The sequence below is a fragment of the Rhinolophus hipposideros genome, assembly GCF_964194185.1.
Source record: "Rhinolophus hipposideros genome assembly, chromosome: 6".
NCBI lineage: Eukaryota > Metazoa > Chordata > Mammalia > Chiroptera > Rhinolophidae > Rhinolophus > Rhinolophus hipposideros.
In genome coordinates this window covers 69,981,014-70,007,807 of record NC_138052.1, presented here as the reverse complement: position 1 = coordinate 70,007,807, position 26,794 = coordinate 69,981,014, and the positions used below count along the sequence as shown (strand labels likewise).

Below are 26,794 nucleotides of genomic sequence, written 5' to 3'. Positions count from 1 at the left end.
CTGCTACCTGGACTATAAATGCAGAGTTGGAAGTAGAGCAATAACCTTGAATCACGAATTAGAAACTGAATATTGAGGATGGTAAGAAGAGCCTGAGTCTGAATGTGTATCCGTAATGCTGCCCCTGAACAGCTTTTTGGATTTTATATGAGAAAAAAACTTTTCTCCTACCTAAATACTGTAATTTGGGATTTTCTGTCTCTCACAGTTGAATCTAATCCTAACAGTAATTACTTCTGTTATATAAAGTTCTATCATGATAAATATTAATATTAATGACTGTGACAGTTAATAAAGCTATATTTGTATCATTTCTAAAACCTCAGTCAATAATGAGATTATAGTATTTTAATGCAATTAATACATATGTTGCCATTTTTATAGCTTCTCAGTTACAATTATTAAAAGTCTGCTTTGTAGTTGGCAATCCAACGTAAGAATTGTTTGTAGTATACTTCAAATTTAAAATAAACTCAAGAGAAAAATGACATAAATACACTGTTAAAATAATTACGTCTGATTCCATGGTAACCTTTTGGAGAGAGCTTTGCTATTCAAAAATAAAATTTGATTTTTATAGGACGAGTAATGCACTGAGACCCCAGAGGCACTCTCTCTTTTCCCAAAGCTCCCTACCAGGTTTCGCTCTATAGTCCCAAGTCAAATGTCCCAAATCTGTATAAAGTCATCTAGGACTGGAATGCAAAAATTATGTTGTAATATGGGTAACAATGGGGCTAATGGTAGAAGATATGAACTCTTGGAGAAAGTTCAAGTATCAGCTAAGCTAGTCAAGGAATTACAGTTTATCATTGTAATTGGTACTTAGAAAAATGTCTTCTGAAGAATGAAGGTGAAAATCCTGCATTCCCTTTGCTAGAATTTGACCCATTGAACCAACTTCTGTTAGAGCAGAATTTATTTCCATGGTTTAAATTTTGTTTTGTTTTGTTTCACCTTGCCCTTCTGAGAGACAGCATCACATGTGTAGAAGGTGTTGTTGTTTTTAATGTATTTCTATTTCATGTTTGGAGGGTAGGGAGGTAAAGTACAGTTGGATTTGGGAATCTATAAAGAACATGAAGAATCATAGTTTTGTTACTGCAGAGCGGGTCCTTCTTGGAGCGATGTCCAGGAGGCTTGGTTTCCACACCGGTGATCAAACCCAGCAGTGTCCGGGCTAGATTCCTAGACTAGAGGTCGAACCTGGGCCTTTGAACAAAACTGGGAATGTTAGCTACCCCGGCTTGACTCTCACACTAGGGGTCGAACCTGGCAGAGTCCGGGCTAGATTCCCAGACCCAGGGTTGAACCCGGGGCCTTTGAGCAAAACCAGGAATCTTAGCCACTCCGGCTGGCTGCTGGAGGATGGACCCTCTTCAGTGCAGTGTCCAGGTTCTTGGCATCTCAAACAAAGAATTGAATGAGATACAGAGGTAAAATAGTGAAAGAGCAGTTTATTAGAAGAAAAAGTACACTTCAAAGAAATAGAAGGGGGCCCAAGCAGAAGCGTTATTCAAAACGCTCAAAAGGCTCAAAGGGCCAAGGCCTAGGGCGTCATTATTAGGAGAAAAAGTACACTCCAAAGAGTTTGGAGTGGACAGATCAAAAGAAGAGGCTCAAAAGGCTCCAAGGGCCAAAGGCATCATTAAAGGAGAAAGAAAAAAACTCCAAAGAGTTTGAAGTGGGTCAAGCAAAAGAAGGGGCTCAAAAGGCTCTGACTGGCGAGGACTTGGAGCTTTTATCCCCTTTCTCTAGAATGGGCTATTCCTTTCTGGGCATGGGACAACTTGATTGACACCTGTGATTGACAGGAGGCTATTACCTCATATTTTTAGAGTGGGCATGTTCCTTCCCAGAATTCAGTCTGCTTTAATGATATTAATGAACTTCCGGGCATACGTATAATATTAAAATGATGTTATAATGAGGCCCAGGTAAAACAAAGGTCAGCCTTTACTGAGCAGGTGTGAGTAACTGGTTTAATGTAGTTGGGTATTTTGTACCCATTTATTCCTCATAGGGGTAGATAATGACAATGAAAAGGGAAGTTTTGGGCGGAGAGGGGAGGTCTTTTGGATGGTCCCAATCTCTGGTTTGTGTTGGACATGCAGGAATGCAGATACCCATGGCCTGTCTAATTGCCTGCTTTGTTTTCCCCTTGAGAGACATGATCCCCATAAAATCTCTATGGGAAGTTGAGGGACAAGAGGTCTTTTCTTCTGTATCTGCTTCCTGCTGGGTATGGGCATAGAGCTGTCCCTACCTGTTGGGGATTCACAGAACTCTTGCCCTATCAGATCTTAGATGAGAGGAAGGGGTCTGGAGATCCACCTGGAAGACCGTGCTGGCTTCTTTGGTTGGGACTGGTAGCCTTGCTGGGGTATCATCCATATCCCCAAAGCCCCTGAATGAGGAAAAATAGATTTTAATCAATAAATTTAAAAGTGTTGGCTTAAAGAGCAGAGCTCAAAGCTACTGATGTGGGTTGGCTACATGATGGAAAATCTGTCAGCTCTTATGGAGCCTGTGGCCATTCAACTGGTCACTCAGGTGGTGTCAGTTGTCCAGGAGCTGGGCCCAGGACAGGTTGGAAAGAACATTAGGCTTCAGTGATTACAATCAACAAGTATAAATCACAAAGTTCAGGACAATTATCTAAAGCAGCGGGTAAAACACTTATGATTCAGGCCCAAAACAATCTGTTGCCTAAGATTAAGAAACTGATTTACAAAATAATTAAGAAGCAGGGATGGGGGGTTGGGGAGGGTGGAAGCTGAAAAACTGGGGAAAAGGAAACTTTAAGGAGAAGGAAACTTAAAATCTCTATAGGAAAGAAAACTTGAAAGTTTTCCAGTGTGTGTGGGTGGTGGGGGGTGGCCCATACCAGTTTGGCCCATACCAGTTTGATTTAAAAAGAAAAAATGTAATGTTTTATAAATAAGGTAACAAATTTTAAAGAAACCTCTCTTTCCTGTTCTTATTTTTAAATGCAAGATGCATTGAATGAACAGGCCCAAGCAGGAAACTGAGACTTGCACTTAATGCAGGACTAAATTTCTGCATTTAGAATAGATACTGCTACTAGTTTCCTAAGTGTTCAGGGTTTGTTTAAAAAAAATATATATATAATTTTAATTTCATGAATTTACTAAGTTAGATTTCTCCCATTTTTATTTAACATAAATTCGCTTGGGAATCTAAGAGGCAATCTCTGATGCTATTAGAGACTGAAAACCATCACAGAAGGATTCCATTTTAAGATCCTCCCTGGAGGACAAATTTAATGAAAGCTCAATTCTAATTTTCCTCCTGTCTAATGCCAGATAACCAAACTGACCCTGTTGGGATTTGATCCTTTAACTCAGTGATTTTTCACCTGAGATTTGGACCATTTAATAGTGCTTTAAGTACTTTTTCTTAGACTACATTTCTAATCAGGGAAATGTAAAACAAGATCTGTCCTTAAGCTGTTTTACTTTGCCTTATAGTCTTCATTACCTTTCATGAGGCATTATCTTGATAAATTGCTGGTTTTCACAATCACTTTTTGCCTGGAAAGTGTGCAGCAGATCAGGCACTGAAGGTACTTGTTGGGGTTGAGATTTTGGCCACATGTTGGATAACCTCACTGCATGCTGTATTAATTCCCCATAATATTCCTGATTTTGCTTTTTGTTTCTAATTTGTATACTGGCTATTCTAGCAAATTACACTGGGTGGGTTCTCCCAACAATAAAGCACACTCTTTAGCTAAATGAAGGACTAAAAAGTATACAAGCATATTATCATACACAGAAAAATCCATAGAGTACTGAAACTCTGTTAGAAAGAGAGAAAGAAAGGAAGCAGGAAAGAAGGAAAGAGAGAAGAGAAGAGAAGAGAAGAGAAGAGAAGAGAAGAGAAGAGAAGAGAAGAGAAGAGAAGAGAAGAGAAGAGAAGAGAAGAGAAAGAACAGTTCTACAAGAATGGAACAGTCCTACAAGATAAGTCAGGTCACACTCCTTGAATTCAAATGTTAATTATTCCCAGTGAAAATTACCATGGTAATTGATTTATAGAGGTAAGTTAGAATTTGAATTACTTACTACCTACTTTCATCCCAAGAAATCTAGCAGTAGTTTAAAGAAAACTTACATGGTAATTAGTTTGTACTTATTACACTTGGAGGAACACTTAAAAAGCACTACACATAAACAAAATACAAAGCAGGCACAGCACTGTGGAGTACTAGTTCCTTAGAGTGACAATAACAATTAGTATAAAAAGAGAAATGTTGGCTCCACTGAGGACTACCATTCCCTCAAAAGCAAAGGAGCAATTAAGAGGAAAGCTATCGGAATTAGTCAACATATCAGGGAGTTGATTGTTAAATAATGCCCTGAACTGACTTTGAAATCACACGTGGGTATAGCCCTGTTACTGGCAAATGGTAAAGAAAACAATTTCTAAATTCATTTATATTTACCTGACCTTCTTTTTTATCAAGTGAGTGTTTTTTTACCATCAAGAGGTCAAGAAAACACCTGTCCCTCCGTTAATTTTTCTATAGTATTAGATTTATACCTTTAATAGAGGATTAAAAGGCTACTTTGTAATTGTCAAAAAAGAATCTCAAATTCATATTTAAAAATAAAGTTAATGTCATACCCAAAGTTACGGAAAATTTTAGAAGTGGTGTTTAAAATAGAAATTTAGACTACTGACTTGAAATCGCATGCTCTAACCACCAGACCACACGCCTGCCCAAGGATACTTACATTTTTTACTGAGTTATTCTTCTTTGTAATTAGATGCAGTGATTAGAGTGTCTTTTGCATTACTCTGCATTTTTCTTTTAAGTCAGGGTTGTAAGCCACATAGGGCACTGTCCCTTGCAAACTAAACAAGGGATTTTCAGTCTTGCAATACAATCTCTTGATATTTGTTTATAGGTTTCACACATCAAAAAACAATGAAATCTGTAATTTTTCAAATTATAATCTTCTCATTCGCTAAGTTATGTGCCTATGAGAATTTGCAAATCTTTTGAAGAGAATGTAATCTTTATGCTTACAAAATGTAGGCTTTCATATTTGGGTACAATTACAAATCAAGGCCTTTTTTCCCCATAATAATCAGTTTCTCAAAGTTGTGGGTTTTCCTCATTTGAAAATAAATTAATGGGAATTTAAAAATATAATTCATCCAGTTATTAAATCTTTTCAGTCTTTAAAATTAGAAACCATTTGTATTCTCAATCTCCAAAGAAGCAATGGCAGAAAATGCTTTATAGCATATTACAATTTAATTTTTTTGATTGAGGAAATGATAATAAACACCTAAAACCAGTTTAAATTTAAAAAGGGAGAAATCTTTTATGTGACTGCTTATTGTTTTACTTTTTTTCATGACAGGTATATATTGTATGCTTAAATATTGAGTTTTTCTCTTTATCAAGTACTTGCCAAGAGAAAAGGTCAATTTGGGAACAGCAAGGATTCAAAGTACTACAGATGGCTTTCTAAAGGAATTCAAATTAGATAGTATTCAAGGTTGCAAAAACAATGGTAACTTCTACAGCTCTAAACATCCTTGTTTTTTTTAATTAAAGATTGATATATAAAGGAACTACTTCTACATAATCATTCATTTTAAAATAATACAGCATAGTTACTAAATTATACAGTAGTTTTGTATAGAACATATTTTCTAAATGCTATCATGTAATTATTTAGAAATTTAATTCTCAAAATCATGAGTTTTGGACACAGGTTACTTTTTTCTATTAATACTTTATTTTGAGATGAAAATATAGTCATTCACATTTTTTCCAGACTTTCCTGGAACAATTGGCAGGGCAGCGAGTTGGGGGAGTGGGGTGGCAGTAGACACATGTAAAACTTGTTAACCCTTATATAAGAACATGGGCTTTTGGTGAGGATGTACAGAGTTTCCCAGAGGGAAAATAAAGTGGAATCAGGAACACTCATGCCTGTACAAAGAGGTAGTCTTCCAAGTAGTGGTTGCCTCTTTATCAGAATTCTAGAAAATAAGCGGAGAGCAGGTTCTTTGTTGAATTTCCTCATTATCTCTGATGTCTAGAACAACAAAAATTAGTTGAATAAGTAAATGAGTGAATGAATGAATGAATGAATGAATGAATGAATGAATAGTGATTCTTTTGGGCACCTTTTAAATCAAGTTGACAAATTAACATTAATAATCAGGGGTAAACTGAAGATAATCCCACTGCTCAGTGACTGGTGTAGGAAGTATACGCATGGAAGATATTTGAGAGAACAGAACCATGGTTGGGATCAGGGATTCTGCAAGGAAAATGGTCACTTGGGTAACCCGAACTTTTCCAAAGCAGATATAAGTCATGGAAAGACCACTGATCTAATGACACCAAAATCCGCCTCTTACATTTATGGATGAATTTCATTTAAAATCATACTTTGAGGTGTAGGGTGGAGGGAGCAGGAAAAATAAATGGGGTATAGATGAAATAAAATTGGCTACGTGTTGATAATTGTTGAAGACAGGTAAGTGGGATTCATTATACTCTTCTCTCCATTTGTTTGGAGTTTTCTATAAAAGTCAACAAATACACACCCCTCCTCTTAAGAGCCTGACATAATAAAATTTATACTTAGAAAGCCCCTCTTATAATACATAAAGAAAAAAATTTTAAAAGATTTGTCTTTATGACCAAAAATTATTTTTAGTTCTAGTTGCAACAATTTGTAATAGAAATCCTTATATCACTGATTTCAAGTTTTTAATAATCTCAGGGGAAAGCTAAGGAGGTATGCTTAGACTTATCTTTACCCAAAGCCCAAGTCGTCCTCAGCACATCTTCACACTCGGATGAAGGCCGACGAATTGAAGGAGATTATTGGAAAGGTAGCCAAATAACCAAGGTAACCTAGACAATCTACCTGCTGCTGGCCAACTGCAGGAAAAACTGAGGGGTAGCCCTCTCATCTTGTGCTGGAATTTGTTACTTTATAGTGCTTTTATGTCATTCTTATGGCCGGATCATGAGCCAGATTTGTCAAATAAAATTAATCTTTGAGTTTGGCCTAACAACCCTGTCTTAGTCCAATTAGCTGCTGTAACAAAATACCATAGACTGGGTAGATTAGAAACATCAGAAAGTTATTTCTTACAGTCCTGGTGGCTGGGAGTCCAAGATCAATGTGCCAGTGTGGTTGGGTTCTGGTGAAGGCCCTTTACCAGGTTACAGACTACAGACTTCTCTCTGTATCCTTTTATAAGGGCACTAATACCATTCGTGAGGGCTCCACCCTCATGACCTAATTACCTCCCAGAGGCCCCACTTACTAATACCATCATCTTGGGTATTAGGTTTTCAACATATGATTTTGGGGGGAGGACGCAAACATTCGACCATAGCAAACCTTTAATGATTTTCTGTTTCTCTTAAAATGTAATTCCTTAACAAGGGACACATGTGTTCCCTTGCCTCTTCAGAGGACTTTTTCAGGTCTTTTCCAGTTCAGTGACTTGTGACTTCATATAAATAGTCTAATATAAAGTAATTTAGATACAATATGTTTAACTTCTCAATTTATCTTTAGTGATGACGTGATGCATTCAAATAAGAGTTTGCTGAGAGGTGATTTATCTAGCCCAATCCCATGCTTTCCTATTGAAAGTATAGTTTCACCAACATTGATTTGCGAATGTTTAGCATGAGAGCTTAAATAAAAAAGCTATATATTACAGTATCCTAGAGGTCAGAAATTAGCTCTCCACAGTACCTTTCTCACTTTCTCATAGCACCTAATAAATAATTCTGTTGCATAGTAGACCCAAATACTTTTATTTGTAAATATTATCATCATTGTCACCACACAGCCTGACATGAAAATAAATGATTCCAATATTTAATATTTAATATGAAATTTTAAAGCCAATCTTATTACTGAATTAAGAAAATATACAATGACATTCATACTAAGGCTGAAAAATCATTGCTGTAACAGAGCAAGGTCAAAATTAAGTGAGATGCTCACTTTAAATTGTACCTTAACTCTAGTATTCATACATTATATTGCAATTTCCAGCTGACCCCTCAAATCTATTTACAAGAAGTGAAGTTTATAATTCAAATATTATAGGAAGAGTAAAACTAATTTTGACCGTGAGTCAAATTGATGCTAAATAGAGTTTATGGTTTTCTTTACTTTATAAGCTGTAATTGAAAATACAGTTTCCTTCATCTAAAAAACTATTCCACCCTGAAATTTTCAAACAAAAATAGTTTGCAGAAACATTGGCAAAAGACATGTTCAAAGGAAACTAACTAGTTTGAATTAGAAGGAGAAGGAGGAGAGAGATGGTGGATATTTTTAAAGGGATTATGTTTTCAATATTTTGGGCACTTGACTCTAATTTCTGTTGCTTTTTTAAAAAAAGTATTTCTCATTTAAAATTTAAAAGTATATTAGTAATTTAAATGTGCTTAATTCATAATTAAGATAAAAATAACATGAATGCATATAACTTTAAGAGAAAAAATAATATGAAAATCTTTAAATATTAAACAGACGCAAAATTTTCATCAGTAAATGTCATAAAGTACTAAGGTATGTGGGTCCATATTATGGCATTAATAAAGACATAGAACTTTCTGAAATTTACTAACAAAAATAGTTTATTTTTAGGAGAATATTTGGTAATACAACTTTGTTTAATACCAATAAACAAATTATATTGGTTGTCCTAAACACTGTTTGGTATCGTAGGTTAAATTTAAAACCATGCTTAACTTTGAGATTAACTGACTCATCACCTTTGCCACAACTGTTGTCTAGTATTCAACATAAGACACATCACGATTCTGGTTTTACGAAGTTAGTATATTATTTCAGTAGGCGAGAGGTTAGTATAGGATAAGAAGTTAGCCTTAAATAGAAATGTTATCCCTTCTTCCTTCTTACTGCTGCAGGTTCCAGGGCTTACACTGATCTTCTCAGTTCTAGTAAATAGATAACTGTTTTCTGTGTGTGTGTGCATACATGTGTATGTATGTATACATATATGTATATATATATATGTGTGTGTGTATGTATTTGTATATGTATATACATATAAATTCTCACACTCAAATACATTTGATTCCAGGGAATATTGGACATAGACTTTCATTACCAAAACCATGTTTGACCAAGGTAGCACAAAAGAACCCACCAAAATAGTTTCAAACGTTTTTAGTTTACCTTTGAATTTAATTTATCAGAAAACTGAAATGGTAGTCGCAGTAATGAAAACAGGAGATACCTGAATCACTGAGAGTGCCTAAATATTGGACTAAGGTAGTTCATTTATCTGTTAATTGACTATCCTCGTGTTAAAGAGAATATTCAGAGGTTCTTATTTGTTTCTAGGAAGAAATAATTCAATACAATAAAAACAGGAACTGTTTTACAATAAAAAAGGAACTGGAAAAGATCCAGAGAAATATCGCATCTTCCCAGAATCGCATCTTCCCAGAATGGCTTCTGTGCTTGATCAGGCTAAAATGATAAGTTTAGAAAGATAAAGCCATTTCCTGAAGGAATAGCTCCCTTCCCCCACCCCAAATCCCACCAGATTAACCAAACAAAATGAACTAAACCAAAACAATCAGAAAATAAAGAGAAAAATGGATTTCATAACTATTAAAATTATAATGACCATTTTGAATACCCAAGAAGACAATATACCAAGTAGTGAGATCCAAACTTATTTTGATTTTGGAAAACTTAGCACCTCAAGGAGTAAATGTCCCACAGGCCCTCTTCAGAAAAAGATTCTTTAAAGGATATATGATTATGGTATGTAAAATATGAAAGGTTCGGAGAATTGCACCCTAGATTTCTGAATAGCAGAATTAGAAGCTCTCCTCTGAAATTTGAGGGAAATATTTAAAAGTAAAAAGAAATCTTTCTGCAACGATGGTATATATGGAAAATAAATGATATTAAGAAAAGTTTAGAAACTTAACAGATAGTACTTATATCTTTGATCAGAAGGAAGAGAAGCTAGAGATGAGCTTGTTAGATCCCTAAACTGCAGAGCAACACTAGTCAAATCATCCGTTAGAATATGAAAAGAGAATATGAAGATTGGGCTGTGCTCCTACCCAAGAGGACAATTTGTAGAATCTTAACCTATTAAGCTGGAAAGGACATTATAGAGTACCTGCTTCAGCTCTCTCATATTACAGATATGGGAACTGAGATGCAGAGAGCCTGAGTCATTTGTCCAATGTTACACACTTGGTGACAGGCTGGAATAAAAATATGGCTTCTTGATCTCTGATCCAAAGTTCTTTCCACAATACTATATTAAGTAATCAGGGATATCTCTATATCCACTAAAAGCCAAAAATGTGTTATTCATAGCATTGATTGCTTTCTTACAGAGGTGATGTGAGTTAAAGAGAATTAAATGCCATTGCAAGTATTGTCATCTTGGTTGTGAGATTTCACTGCTCTGATCCATCTGCTGGGGCTCCGTTTTAAGCCACACAGGCTGGAAAAGCAGTCCACTGTCCTGTCACATAAAATAGCTACTTTGGAGTCAAAACAATTAGTGATAGTTCCTGCAGAAAAGTTTGCTTTTTGACAACTTTGCCTTCTCCCATTTCCCAAAGTAATGATACCTCATCTTAGAGAAGAGTGGAGGTTGGATTCAAATTACCCTGGGCTGAACCCTGTTGGCATTTCTCGGTGTTTCCATTTGAAGAGATGAACGAAGGAGATGATCAAGGAATAAAATCTTTTAGTATATGGCTATGCTACATTTATCTCATGGAGAAGAGAAGGTGATTTGTGTACTGGGGTGAGAAAAACAAATAAAAATTATAAGCAATTAAACATTTTGTCTATAAAATTAGATTTTAATTACATCCATTAGTAAGAATGATTTTTTTCCATATCTATAATTTCATGTAGGCTCTCCGTACTGCCCTTGGCATTTGATGCTCCTGGTAGTTTGTGCTGAATATTTTCTTTCAAGTCAGAAACAAAAATTCACATGTTTGAAAAAGAGGAAAAAACTTCAGATCTATTATGTTTTACATTATCTCCTTTCCATTTTACTCTTCTTTTAGATTTTGAGTAGAGGTGTATAAATACATATTTAAGCTGAATGTCAAACAGGTTAATATTATATCAACTTTCAGAGGCTGAAGCTAGATATCATAATAGAATGAACTTCTTGGAAACATGAAATGCCATTACATTATATTCTTACAATAAAAAAATCTCAGTAGTTAAAACATTTTAAATTAGATCTGGTACAGGAACAAATATTCAGGTTTTTGTTCATCTATTTCTCTATTTCGCAATTTAACAACTTAAAGATTCTTGTTTTCTATATAAGATTATCAGCTTTCACAATCTCCCCTAATTTTGGAACACTTTACTCTTCCAATACTTCTAGCACATAAGGAAAATTTAATTCCAAGTTATGTCTGCACATTCAAAGGGAAGGTTCAAATATCAACCAGCACATTAGAACAGCCTTCCTTGTTGGCATTATGCCCCTGCTTTGCTGACTGCAAATGAAGCAGATGTGACGATGACATACTAGGTGTGTGCCTCTGCGACTTTCCAAAGCCTAAAGGGGAGGCTGTAGTTGAAGCCAAATAGAAATCTTGGCCACATACCAAAATCAGAATCAAACTTTACTAAGTCCTAATTCTGAGTACGATAGGACATTTAAATAAGCAAAGAATAGCCACATTTTTTAGATTCTATTATTTTCTTCCTTTTCTGGAGAAATAGACGTTTTAAACTGAAATCAATGAATTCCTCTAAAATCCACAAGATGGTGCTATGAAGTGGTGTTTAAACTTTTTTTTTCAGAACCACAGGCCTTCTAGGAGCAATTTTTAGGCAGGGCCAAATAAATACTACTTAATAAAATTGACAACAGATAAATGCTATTTTAAAACAGCAGTGTAAGCCAGATTGGTTGATATAAGGAAGGCATACCTGTACTCCTCATATTGTTTTTTTAACACTTTATCCCATACATTATACTTCTGTTAACTCTGTTATTGGTCTCAGGTTTTAAGAATATTTTGTGAGGAGACTAAGAGTTGAACTTGGATCTCAGAAGGGCTGTCATAATGGAAAAAGTACGGGACTGAAAGTGAGAACAGAGTACCACTCTCTAAGCTCCACCTGAATTGCTGCATCCAGCCATCCTTCCATCTATTCCAGCTGTTCCCAACCAAGGGCAGTTTTGGCCCGGGGGGACATTTGGCCTTGTCTGAAGACATTTTTGATTCTCACAACTGGTGGGGTGGGGGAGACTGCTACTGGCATCTAGTGGGCAGAGGTCAGGGACGCTGCTAATAATACACAGGACAACCTCCACAACAGAGAGTCACCCTGCCCGAGATGTCAATAGTGCTGAGGCTGAGAAACTTGACTTACTTGTTCACACTCCTTTGTTGGTTTGTCTATTCATGTATTAATTAGTTCACACACTCATTCACTTATGCACATATCTACCCGTTAGTCCATTAATTCATTCCTTCAGCAGATTTTTACAAAGCATCTACTACGATTCAAGACTGGACTAAGCTCTAGGGATTGCAAAGACAAGCGTCCTATACCTGGTGAATCTATTCGGTTGGTGCAAAAGTAATTGCAGTTTAAAAGGTCGAAAATAATTACAAAAACCGCAATTACTTTTGCACCAATCTAATAACTGGGGAGAGAGACACTTATGAAATGATATAATAATATGTGATCGGTGTTTCAGGGGTAAGTATATAGAGTAAGTAGAAGAGTCTGATGAATTTTGAGAGACGAGGACAGAATTTAGGAAGGTTCACAGAGGTGGAGGTTGTTGAGTATTCGGTGGGTAGAGGGTGGTCATAGGATAAAATCTTGAGCAAAGCACAAGCAAAGCCAGAGACATATATAATAGTCCAAAGTGTTTGGTGAGCAGTATACTGTTGTGGTATCAGACAAGAGTGAGGAGGAAGGTTGGGAAAAGGAAAGGAGAAAACCTTAAAAAAGTAGAATGGGGCCCCAATGGGTAGGGCCTTGGATTTCATCCTCCAGGCATTTAAAATTTAAGATAGAAGAATCATATTAGACACGTGGCAATCATTGAACCTCTTTAGGCCTAAATTTCACACCATTAAAGTATTTGATGAGATACATTTCAGGTTTCCTTTTAAAACTATGTTTTGTAATTATAAAGTCAATCTATTAGATATATTAAATACTGTGTATTCTTAGATTTATATTACAACTATCAATAAAGATCATAATATCTGTAAAGAAAAATATCTTTTTTATACACAAACATGTCACAGATATTTACTTTCATGATAGTTAATAAAATGTAATATATTCCTATTAATATATTTGGTGTTTGTTTTAAGGCTAGAGATACTTAAGAAGATCAAGTTATTCTGCAGAATACACAGTCTTCCTATTGGTTTATTCCTATGTCGATAACTATTATACTTTAGGTTGCACCCAGGATACATATTTGAAATATTTTTTTCCTCAACCTTCTCTATTATTTGTAATTTTATCAGTAAGTTTTGGATAATATAATTAAATCTGAGTAATTTAACATGTGTTTCATAATTTGAATGATTACTTCAAAAATATTAGTGTTTAAGGGAACTGAAACAATGGAGTCTTTTAGGTCTTACCTTAACAAATGAAGAAAACCTAAAGATGAACGATTCTTAGGATTTTACTTGAGTAACATTAGTAGCTATCAAGTTAATTTTGATATAATTTGATTGTGATTTACAAAATGTATTCTTAGTGTATATTTTTCATTTAGTATTTTTATACTTGTGTTTTAAAATATGGGTAGTTGAAACCACTGCTACAGACCAGTTCTGTTGACGTTCAAAATTTAAGCCCAGAGATCAAATGGCACAACATGAGATAAAAGAAAAATATTGGATGGGGGTTTCATAAAAGAAAAACGGGCCTCATATCTAAATTTAAAAAACAACAACCCCAAAACCCCCAGAAACCTCCTATGAGGAAAACTTCTATCCTTTAGCCCCAAACAGGGAAATGAAAATACTGATGTTAAAAGTGAGAGAAACATTGGGTATGGCAGGGCTGTATTACAACCTTCTGAATTGGTTAGTGATATAGTAACTAAGCCATTTTCATCCTTGCCTGTTGTCTATGATTGTCTATTGGAGTACATCTTTTTGAATCATTTTTTTCTCCTTCCCCAAAATCTTTATCCTTTTGGTTTCTGTGCCACATTTCCTCAAGTATTAATTAAAGCCTTTGATGGATCGTTTCAGATATGAATATCCATTCATATTTATTTTCCTCCACAAAAATTATTATTAAAACCCATCTAATAATTTAAATAGTAGTGTGGACTTTCCACAGGGCTTGCATTTTAAGACAGCACCATGGACTAGTTTCAAGATAGAGGGTTAATCTTCGAAAGATAATAACCTTGTGTGATGTTATAAAAAGGGTTTCAAGCCCCAGAAGAGTGGTTGAACTTGTGGGTGGTTTGCAAGGGCACCTTAGGGTTCACAGAGGGGCCATGGAGAAGCAGTAGCGGGGGCAAAGTGTTAGATGCAGGGCGCCACCATCCACCCCGGCCCTACATCATCACAAGCTCTCCTTCTACCTCTATTGCCTGTTTATTCCAGATCAAACATTATTTGAGTAAAGGCTCCAAGGAGGTGCCAGATGATCTGAAGTCCCTCCAGACCTGAGCTTCTATACATTTTTATTTTCAAAGTCTTTCCAGAAACATAGAACTTCAAGCTAAAGGATTGCATAATAACTAATGAGAGGCTCAAGGTAGGGTTAAGGAAACATTAAAAACAACAGCACAAACAATTAATCTTTCCCACCCCTTCCTTAGAAATTAGACATTTTCTATTTAAATGTATATAAAAATACATTTTAAAAGCTAAATCCCTTCAAACACTGAGATATACAGTAAAAGACAAACAAATAAGCAGAAAAACATTCACTCAGACCTTCAATTTGAAAGTTCTACAGAGACAGAGCTTGGAGATCTGCCCAAGGGCAGAAGTGGTTCTCTTCAGAAGGGCTCTTTTTCAAAACAAGAGCCAGCTCTGAACACACGAGTGAATTAGGACATGCGGACATCACATGAATACCTGTGGTCAGGGTCTCTGATTCCTGTGCATCCAGGGGGGTTATCCTCTTGGTGTCAGTAAGAGTTGACATTCACTGGCATATACATAAATCATTAAATAACCACAATACAGACGTGCCTCTAAGTGCACACAGCATGACTGGACACTTATTGGACTGTCACAAGATGTGTCATTTTTCTTAATGAAAGTTGGCAGTTATCACCCACTGGTTGAAGTTTTCAAGTAAATATTTATTGATTAAAACCTCATAACAACAAAAACTCATGTTACTTAGGGAAAAATATTTCTAAACATGCCCAGCATTTTTGCGGATATAATAAGATATTTTGTGAATTAAAATAGTTTTAGAAATAATCTTAATATAGTCCCATAAATTAAAACAAATTTTCAGCAAAAATTCCAAGTCTATTTTAGGAATTACTCTTCCTCTGCAATGTAACTAATAGCTATAAAATTACAACTTCGGAGCAAGGCACTAGGAGACACTTTATTTTTATTAAGTGCCTAGGTCCCATAATAAAGGAATGCACACTGAATGACCACATGGAGGTCTAAAAAGGCAAGGAATGAATTAAGGGGTGACTCGATCATAGGCTTTCAGCTTTTGGCTAGTTGCATGAGATATTTTGAGTGTGAATGAATAGAATGCATAACAAGCGATTCCAGTTGAAGCTAATAACTATGCTTACATTCTAGTCTAGTGATCTTTCATGGATAAAGATGTGAGCTGAGTACAGGGGAAAGAACCCAATCCATGTTGTGCAAAGGGAAAGACGTTTCCTATATATTAAGGTGGATAAAGGTGAATTTTGGAAATTTTATGGTTTTTTTTTTTTTTCCCTTCTTAAGACAAAAATGGCTAGAGATCATTTCCCACAGTTAAGGCAGAAATGTAGGGGCAACAGAGGTATTTCTGTTAGTTGCTGTAACTTCTTTCTGGACATCAAACTCCTTTTCTTCATTTAAAATAAATGAATAGCATAGCTTCCTCCACTCCAAACTAAAAATGGGAGCAAGAAACCCATTTGCTATTTTAGAAAATGACTAATAGAACACATATTTCATAATATCACGTGATTCAAATAACTTAATACAAGTAATTAAAACCACTTCTGTACTTAACTTGTCCTAAAATGACAATTAAAGTCACCTTTAAAATCTTTCATTTATCAGACCACATTTACATGAAAGAAATAAAATCTTTTCAAGTTCCACGAGGAGGGAAGAAGGTAGAATTAAATCTGACATAGTGTCACAATATGGTGAAAGTAAAATCTTCAAAGAAAAAAATTGCATTAGGAATTAGACCTCTGTCTTTCTAAGGGAAATTCTCTACTCATATTTCCCAGTCCACAGGTAAATGCTACAATATGAAAATAGAAAACAGCCATAGCATTCATTAAAATGCTCTTTAAAACATTATTTCAAAATTTCATAGCAAAATAGGAAACTTTCTAATTACTGTATTCTGAAATGTATAGGTAAATAGGTAATGGAATGTATAGATTAGTAAAGTTGATTCTTTTGCTTGTTTTAATAAGGGTTTGCCTTCTTGCAAGGTAAGATGGCCAAATGTCCTCTATATGGAAGTCTAGGAAACTCTTGCACAGACTATAATTTATATGTATCCACTATCCTGGAATTTCTATCCTTGACATTTCTGGTTTTGTTGCCCATTTGGGGGGCCCGAAGAGAGGATGCAGGCAGGGCTGCGTGGTACAGTTTCCTCTCCACCCTACAATCAGAAACAGGCTGGCACAAAAGGGACCACAACCACAGGGCAGGGATCAGGGTGAGGCAAGTGAGGCTGAGTCCAGCAAGTGCAGGGTCGGATCCTGTCTTTACTTAAAATCTTGTATTTTGTTCACCACGGATTTCTAATTTTGCATTAATTTTGATTTTTTAAGATATTGCATTACCTAGCTTTTGGCATCCACTTAAATGTTGCTCCCAAGGGGAGTGCCTCCCTCACTCACTAGGCCTGGCCCTGCTTAAGCAGCACCTGGCTCTGGGTTCCAGGAGCTCTGTGGAGCCACACTGGAGCGCAAACTTCCCCTTTTACTGCCTCAGCTCTGATAGGCCAGGGAAGACTCCTTACAAGAACTGCGTTCTCTCTGCTTGCAAAAATGAAATGGAAGGTTCAGCAAAGTGTCCACTTTGTCTCACAGAGAACCAATGAGAGTGCCAGGAAACAGTTGTCATTGATAGAACTCACCCTGGGACGTTTCTCTGTCTTTCAGTGCTTCTTTGTATTGGGACAGGAATTATAATGAGTAAAGAAACTAATCCTCTGAACGTGAACTCAGCAGGAGAAACAAGGAGTCAGAGTAACACATTCATCCAAAAGTATGAAAAATCCCTCCAAAGCATGCTAAGTTAAATAAAAATGGGAGGCTGGATGTACATACATTGTAAATGTGACAGAAAGCTCTTTTAAATCATGAAATGGGCAGGATTACACGTGGTAAAGCTAAACTAACACCAAGGGTACATTTCCATTCTTGAATGCTTTCAATCTTATTGCTAAACTTCTCATCAGACTTGTTGATATCTGTGTCCTTGTCTTTTCCCAAAACACATGCTTACAGTCCATAGGCAGGGCCAGATGCTGCCCCCCTTCATAAAGGACGCTGAGGCCCTGCTTTCTCTCTATGTGTTTCACATGAGTAGAGTGGAGAAAGGGATTAAAGTTTACTGAGTAACTCTTGGGCGTTGATGCTTTCTGTAACGTTATCTTACCTGATGCCTGGGCAGCCCTGTAAAGGAGAGAGATTCTCACAGAGAGGATTAGGAGACGTGGGGCGGAAGCTTTAGTTCTGGCAGTTGCTACAGCTAGAACCATGAAGCCCCTCGTTGCCAAACTTTTCTCTGGAGGGATATGAGTAAGTACTGTTACTACTCTGTCTTTTGTTTTAGCAAGTAGTTTCATCACAGAATTGTTTGGAAAGATGAAATACAGGGTCTTCAGTTCCATGGTCCTCTATGGAAGTCAACTTTGGGCTCTGCAGTACTTTTGGAAATTGGAAACAAAGCTACATGCAAGAAAAGCTCTGAAAAGAAAAGAAGAGAAAGTTAGGGACATTACTCTGATTAAAAAGCTCTCAGAATTATCTGCTGCCATTACATGGGTATTGATTTTTAGGCATTACCGTAGATGTATATCTATTTTATTCATTTTTATGCAGATTCAGTAGGAAAAAATACCTAAATATATATTTAACTTCGTAGGATCCCAAAGCACTTTGAGGATTTAAACTGATAAGCCAACCTCAAAGGGACTGATTCTTGCAACTAAAACACAGACACCTCTGGGGTGAAATGTGGCAACAGTTTGACAGGCATAGCAGTAGCTTAGGCCAGAAAGGATTTATCCAATTAAAATTATGGGATGAATTTTGGCTGGCAGAATGTAATTACCAGCCTTGGAACGGATCCAGGATCCTGAGGTTAACACCCCTCCTCTTGCCAACAACCCTCCTACCTGCCAACACTCCGCGATGGGGAAGGCTGGATCTGACACAATCACACATAATACTGTTGTGACATCTAAGTACAATGATGATGATGTGAGAAGCATCGTGAACCTGATTTTTTTTTTAACACTCATTATGTTACTTATTTTTATGCCACATTAGGCTAGAAACCAAATGTCCACATAAATGTTAATGTCGTCAAATCTGTGTTTAAAAAGTATAATTAGAAAATAAAAAAAATAGATTTAAAAATTAATGTATTCCGTCAAAGTAGTTATTTAGTGATTATTTCAGTTTAGGAACGAAATTGGATCAAAATGGTGACATTGAATCATTGCTACATAAAAAAGTAGATGCTGATTTTTTGGAAGAGAAATGTGTTTCTCAAAGTTCACTGGCCTAGAAAAAAGGGGAATGCTTCATGCCGGGTTCATATTGGTTGTACTTCGACTAAGTGGGCATGTGCAAGTACTGCTTTGTCCCGGGGTGGGTCCAATTCACATTTACAAGCACTCGCGGGCAGTATTTCCCAGGGGAATTTACCAAAGGGTGCGTGTGCATGTGCGTGAGCGTGTGTGTGCGTGTGCGTGTGCGTGTGTGTGTGTGTGTAAAGGAAAGAAAAGAGCCCCCTGCTGGTGTATAATCAATGGGTAATGACCTCATCATTAGATTCTAATGCCCTTTTGGAAAGTCATTCATTTACGAGAGCTGTGGGGAGTCCTACGCTGAAGCCGAGCCGGCGAGGAGGCGATTCTAACGAGGACGTCACGCCTTCCCAGACGCAGGCGCGGGGCCGAGGCCGGGGCCGGGCTCAGGGACTGACCGCAGAGCGGGCTCCGGCGGCGCGCGCCCAGGGCGCGGGGGGCGGGGCCGGCGCCGGGAGCTGCGTGCCCGTCACGCGCGGCGGTTCCGGCTGGTTGTCGTCCTAGCCCGCCGCCCCTCGGCGCACGCAGGTCTGTCCCTTTGCAGACCGCAGCGCGGCCGCAGGTTCGAAGCGAGCCCGGGGCGGTGCCGCCGCCGGCCGCCCCTGACTCCTGGGCCCCGCTGCCCGCAGACTGTACTTCCCGCGGGCCTCGTGGGGAGTCCCTCGGGTTCCTCTTCGGCCCACGCGGCCCTGAAGCACTCTACCCCCGCACCGGAGCGGGGCCGCGAAGAGCGGTCCCAGCCACGGGCTGCAGCCCCGGGCACGCGCTGCGGTCTCGTCGGAAAGCGCGGACGGCGGTGCGCGCGCGGGAGGCAGGTGATCTGGCCGGACCGTCGCGAGCTCCACCCCGCAGCGGCCCTGCGGGGGCCTCCCGGCGAGGCAGGTTTGCGGTCTCGGGAAGGAACCGACCGGTGGTGGAGGGAACGGGCGGGAGCACCAGGTTCCCGTCTCCCAGAAGCGTTTGCACGACTTGCTCTGGGTCACTTTCTGAGCGAAGGAGGGAGAGAAAGTCTTACCCTTTTTTTTGCTAATTAGCCCGGCTGCTTTCCCAAAGCCTGGTGCTGCCGCCGACCTCAGCCTTTGCTGCGAAGGTAGATTTTCCTAACACCATCTTTGTGTGATTTAGCTGTCCACAGGGAATCAAAATGCGAAACGAGAAGATGAAACTAATCCTTTCTTTTGCACTGTTAGGGGTTGCCATAAACACCATTTGTTAAAAAGCATAATTATGTTGGGAAAGTGCCTGATGAGACAATTAAGCTACATAAACACGGAAAACAAATGAAAGCCAGAAGACGCCCACACCCCTGTGTAAAGCAATTTTTTGTGTACATGAAAACCAGAGTTCTGAGCTGCTTATTACAACAATGTTATTAATGCTAGAAAAACTTAATGACCGTATTTTTATCAATTTTTGATGAGACGAAGGTCACGATATGAAAAGCGGAACTAACCATGAAGCCCCCTCCGTACGCCCTTTAGGTTAAGATGATTTAGGCCAACGAACAATCCTAGTGACCAGAAGCTCTGGATTTACTCATTCATGGAACACTATTATTTGCACCAGAGCACGTTTAGCTTAAACTCATAAGCTGAATGTTGAACGCCATTTACTGCTGTGTCCCCCACACTCTCGGAGAACATCACCTGACACAAAACGACCTTCGTCAAATAGTTGTTGAGTGAATTCATGAGGACCACATTTGTGTTTAGATATATTTAAAAGAGGCCAAAATATAATGGCCTGATCTTAAAAAGGGGAATTCTTATTATTTTGAGATATTTAAATTTCTTCAGTTCATAATGTCATTGGAGATACGGGAGGCTGATGAGTTGAAAAACGCCATGAAGAGAATCAAAGCAACCTCCAACACGTGTGTAATTAATCCGTGTTGAACGACTCAAGTCACATTTTTGGCATTATTGAGTAACATACCAGAGTACATGTCAACTTTCAGTTCAAGGTACAGAGTCCCGTGAAAAGATTTAAAACTGCTTTCGAAACTTTGGAGATCAAAGTACAAGAAGAGCTTAGTCAAAGTAGTTGTCACTTAAAGCCCTGAAATGAGCCCCTCTATTTGTTCATATGCTCCCATGGTGTGGTGTGGCCCAGAGATACCTTTTTTTTTTTTTTTTTGCCAGAAGAATACTTTTTAAAAGAATGAGCATATCAAACAATCTCCCCCATTCTTTTCTGTATTTCCCCAGTAACTCTGATTTAACAAAAGGATCATGCTTATTTGTTAAATAGTGCAGATCTGGAAAACAGATACGCTAAGGAAGAGATGCTTAAAAGGGAATAACACACTTTCATGAAAAAGTTTCACTTACATGACAGAATTCAGGCTGAATAACTTGAGGGATATTTTCTAGTATTGTTACCATGTTCATTTGTGCATGACCACATATACATGGTTATCTGGTTGAGTCAGTCTGAGGATTTGTCATTTCGGTGTCCTCTAGGAAGAAAATAGTGAAGTGTTAATATTTTGAGTGCCTGGTTTCCAAAGAGCTATGATTTTTTTTTTTATGGTTAATGAACACAAAAATAGGAATGAATGGTAGAAACCGAAATGAAGACTCGTATTTCTCCTATTTCAGAAAAAAAATCAACATGTCTTCCTCCAGACCGGGGCTCCGTTTGGCTGCTTGTTTACTAAACATTTCAGAAGCCAGAAGAAAACACATTGTTGAGAACATAGCAAACGCAGCTCTTGGAAAAAATGGTAGGAACTACAGATAATTGAAGTGGATATGTAGTGTTTTGATAATATAGTGATTTGTACTCCACAAACGGTATCTGCAGGACACTCTTCTTCCTAGATTTCCCCCCTTGTTCTTGGGCTGTTACAGCTTCTGCAGGATTCCAGATCCTGAGATAGGTCAGTTACTCAGATGTGCACATACGTTCTTCTCCAAACGCAGGCATACGCTTAGCAACACAGTTTTCCACATTGGAGAGGGAGTGTCTGAAATGCCCACTGTTCAGGATAATTTACAGGCTCCTGAAGAGGATACAGTTACATAAAGGTTTAACGTTCCCCTCATGGGCTGTTCATTTGATCATTAATAGGATGAACATAATTGTACATTATGCTCTTTATTAGGCAGGTTACATAAAAAATAAACTTGCCAAATACCCACTACTTTTCAAAGCACTCCTGCCAGCAAAGCCCATGCTATTATTAGAGTATTATTATTTCTACTCCATTTTCTCTATGTAAAGACTCAGGCAATTGCAGTTAAGCGATGTGCTTAAGATCACTTAGCAATTCAGAAGACTAGAACTCAAGCCTTCTTACTCTTTGGGCCAGTATTTACTGTAAGAGATACTACTCTTTGTGGTTTTTTTTTTAACCCTAGTTAAAATGTTCATGTGATGACACACAGTTCTACATATCATTTGTTTTCACACACACACACACAAAGTATTTACAGACTTACACTGGTTTAAATAGAAAAGCTTTGTTATGAAATCAAGTTTTTTGACAAGAGGCGAGCATTAGGACCATAGCCTTAAAGCATTTCAGACAGTATGTTTTAATTTATGATTGTCATTTTTGGTTTGGTTACTGCTTTTCATGAGAAAGAAGTGTTTTCCCTAGCCCATTTCTAACAATGAGCACATTTAAGTTACCATCTTGCACCTTTACAGGCACTGGAAATGTCTGTGGAAATTCTTGATAATTGCTGATAAGGAAACTCCTCTGGAATCAGCATACAGCTGTGCTTTTGCAGTCTTGGTGGGAAGAGTGCGCTTGGGCCTCTCATTGTCAGACACAGTACATCTAATGGGATTGGGTTACCTGTCTCTGTGATTAAGTGAATGTGCGGAGACATTTGTGGAAGCCACACTGATGGATGCCTGGGTCTCAACTCACAGTTTTTATCAGCTTATTAGTGGCAGCAGCTCAAATGGAATTATAGCTATTATACTCCATTACAAATACCAATTTACTTCTGCTGAGATTCAGACTGACAGTTCCTCCTGCCAGCAGTAATTTTTTTTTCTATATGCATGCCTAAGAAATTGCAGGAGAAAGTGTTTCATTCTTTCAGCATTTGATTTAATTGAATCATGAAACTGAGAATAAAAGCTTTTTAGAAGATTTAGGATGAAAAAATAAAATCATCTCTTTTCTTTGAGGAGCTAGAAGAAATACATCAAAAAGGAAATTGTATGATCTTGTTTTTGCTTCATCTTTTGTAGTTATGAAAATGCAGGGAAGGTAGCACTAGTTAAGAAAATGACCTATTGTTTTACAGATACTTTAAAGGCATTTATTTTTAAGTCAGTGGAGTAAAACCGTATCACCTATATTTTTTCTAATTATGTAATATGAAAACATTTAAGTAGCTTAAAATGTTTTCTGTAAGAAACCCTGAGTTATACATTTTAGACCTACACCAGGGCAGGGCTGTATAGGTGCTCATTTGGTTGTGAGTGAGTGATACAAGTTTATCTTTTCACGTTGTTAAAATTAATAACATAGTGCTGCTATAAGCTCTGTAGTTCCTGCATGTAACTTAGTTTTCTTCTCTTCTGAAAAGATTAATTGTTAAGCTGCCAGAGGACAGAGCGACAAAGGTATAATGGCATAGCGAAAGCTTTAATTACCGCCTGAAAACTTTTGTCCTTCACTTTGAATTTCCTTTTGTAGGCTTAAGGGGGACTTTTAAGGGGCCTGAACCAGGCTTGTAAACTTCAAAAATAACTTTGGGGTTATGTGTGGCTGCCATACAGGGTATGGTAGATTTCTCCTTTAGGTTACACATTCAAGTGAGTCACAGGCCACCAAAAGCTGGAAGTCGTTAACATCTGAAGGCTGTTGGTGGCCTCTGAAACAGAGATGGTGGAATCAGAACGGTTTCTAGTAGACAGGTGCATGCATCCCAGAAACCTCTGCTTCAGGCACTAATTGGCCTATCCTAGTTTTTCCAGATGTCAGATTTGATCCAGAGAGTTCAATTTCTGGGGTTGTGAAGGAAAAATTGATAAAGCCTAGAAGATGAGATTGATAAGGAACAGAATTTAGAGTGATACGATTTGGCAATTGAAAGAAGAAGCTACCACCTTAGACTGAGTTAGAAAGACTTCAAAGCCTAGTGTCTGAGCTGAGCCATCTGGTTAGATAGGAAGATGCTGTAAGAAGTGGACATTGCTACCCACACATTTATGATTAGCTGATGTCGCTTCAAAGATCACACCTCAGAATTTTTCTATTAAACTAAATTGTATCAGAAGAAATAAAGTATTAAAATTTCATCACAGAAAAACAATGCTGGCATTTATGTTTGCTTTCTTTACAGGGCAGAAACATCCTGAAGTATCAGTGCTCAATATATTTTCTGATCAAGACTACAACAGATCAGTCATTACAATAGCAGCTTCTGTTGATGAGTTAGGTAAGATTTAAGTTTTTTTCTTTACATATATGTCTTTTGATGAAGGGTGGGCTTCAGGTAGACCTGCATGCTCTTTAATCATTGATTTCCTGTGGAAATCTGAGTATTCCATTACACAGTACCTCAAAACTTCATCAGTTTTCTGAACATGCACATCTCAAACGTATCCCATTTCCTCTTCATTAAAATGTACCTTGAGGTCCAGGATTTAATAACAGTCTTTCCCTGAAGATGATCACATATGCTTTGTGGTTAAGAAAAACATCTTCAAGTTTTAACCTGTGAAGTATAATTTTGAAGTCAGCCTTGATTTCACTGATAAGTTGGCATAGACTGAAACATGCTAAGCAGTTGTGTTTTGGGTTGGGAGTCTGAAATCTTGAGTTGGTTCATGGGTTGAAGTGAAATGGGCTCCATGTCTCATGTAAGGTTTGGTGGGACAACTTGAATTTGAAGGATCATAATTGTTTAAACAAAAATCTGTATTATTTTAATATTGCTTAGAACCTTTAATATTGCTTAAGGGTTCAAAGTATTTTCAAATAAACTTTATTTCAACTTAGCAGATAGTGTTTTTTCAAAAGTATGTTTGTTTGGAGAGCAAAGAGCTGACTGATAACTCCCAGTAAACACAGGACAAATTATCTTGAATGTTTATCATTCAGATGTAAAAACTGCTTCTTTGTTGTTTATCTGTCTTGCTAAAATGGTCATACTGTACTGCTAATGAAAACTCAGAATAATAACATTAAACTCTTAGGTGTCTATACTATGTAGGTAGCTATAACAATTTAATGAGAAAATCTAATTATTGGAAAAAGCAAAACTAAAATGAATACTTATGCTTTTAAAAATTTATGTTTGTGTGTATATTTTAATGTAAGTTCATAAAACATTCTGAAAATAGCAAGGAATTTTATCAGATTAATTTGATAAAATTGAAAAAGTTAAATAACCAGTTGTAAAAAAATACAAAGTTGTTAAAGACTGATAAACATTGCATAATTCCTTCACTGTGGGGAATAAAAAGCTGGAAGAAATGTGAAACTATGACAGTTGGGAGGTGGGGCAGGAGAAAATGTTGGATCTTTTATTTTTCTTTACTTTGGATTACAAAAGAAAACAGATTATGCAGATTACAAAAGAAAAACAACTAGTGGGGCAATAAAATATAGCTATTTCTTTAGCTGTGTTTGAAAGTTTAGTGATTTTCTATTTATAATTGTACCTTTTTAAGGCAATTCTGTTCTGGCTGCCTGCTTGGAAGCCTTCCAGTCTATTGATATGCAGGTTCAAGAGGGAATCCATCCTTGCCTGGGAGCAGTGGACCTGATTCCCATTTATCCTCTCACTGATGTTGGAGTGGAAGAGTGTGGAGCTGTGGCCAGAAGTAAGAGAACATTTGGGGTAGTGTGTTATGTCTTAATGGAAATGATTTTGACAAATCACAACAGGTTGTGACAATATAGTCGCTCCTCAACTCTCTTGGAAAAATTGACTTAAGACATATCAACAGTAAGCTTTCCTGGCTTTCCATGGCACACTGTGTCTTTGTGACTCATCTTTCAACTTTCCACGCCGTAACACCATAGAACACTAACTGCTGTGAGATGCAGCAAATCAGTCGTTTTGTCCCTTTCAAATTCATGATAGATCACGAGGAAACACAGTAGTTTATAATGAGTTCCTTAGACTCTTCGGGGCAGAACGATGGTGTGTTTTGCCCATCTGTGTCTTATTTTCTTGAGCAGGGGTAATGATGAGGTTGAAAAACCACTTAAATGTTAATTCCTACCCCTTTTCCTCTGACTTTTTTTTTTCTTTTCGTTTTTCCCTATGCACAACTCTCTTTAAGATTTTCTTTAGAACTGAACTGTCACAGGCTTGATTTCAGCCCGAGGGTTAAGTTTAATTTGGAAAATTTGAGCTATGTCACTTGAGGTGTTTTTGAGTTAGGCAAATTGGGAGAAAAGAAAAAACCTTTTGCCTGGACTGTCCAGCTGCACCATGGTTAATTACGACACGTAGAGGCTCATAACCTTTGGGGAAAAGTCCGCTTTAGGATAATTGCATTCTTCTCTGTATGACCTCAGAAATCTCTCTGTGATGTTGCCTCCTTTCTATTTAATAGTGAATTGTCTAACATTTGGCATATAGACTTGGACTCTAAGTGAGCTACATCAAGCACTAGAAATAGGAAATGAGACTTGTTTCCGAAGGAGAACCTCACTGCTTGTGCTGCATTTTAATATGACCTGACAATCTAAGGATTACTTCCCAGGGAAACCTTGGCCCAAAATTTGCTTTCCTTTTTATCCAAGAAAGAGTTAAAATTCAACATGGGGG

General features: G+C 37.5%; 1 protein-coding gene across 6 annotated transcripts in view; it reads left to right on the top strand.

Annotated features, from left to right (window-relative positions):
- The first annotated feature begins 19,425 nt into the window (after positions 1 to 19,425).
- FTCDNL1 (formiminotransferase cyclodeaminase N-terminal like) overlaps positions 19,426 to 26,794 on the top strand; it is a 34,654-nt gene continuing 27,285 nt past the window's right edge. The window contains exons 1-4 of one of the 6 annotated variants that reach the window (XM_081052782.1): positions 19,426 to 19,921; positions 21,644 to 21,768; positions 24,353 to 24,448; positions 25,686 to 25,838. In XM_081052782.1, coding sequence (XP_080908908.1) covers positions 21,657 to 21,768; positions 24,353 to 24,448; positions 25,686 to 25,838 — 361 coding nt within the window. In that variant the 5' untranslated portion in view covers positions 19,426 to 19,921; positions 21,644 to 21,656. Of the gene's footprint in view, positions 21,007 to 21,643; positions 21,769 to 24,352; positions 24,449 to 25,685; positions 25,839 to 26,794 lie in introns of all 6 variants that reach the window. The other 5 variants (XM_081052783.1, XR_013993583.1, XM_081052784.1 and 2 more) reach the window with 5 other exon arrangements.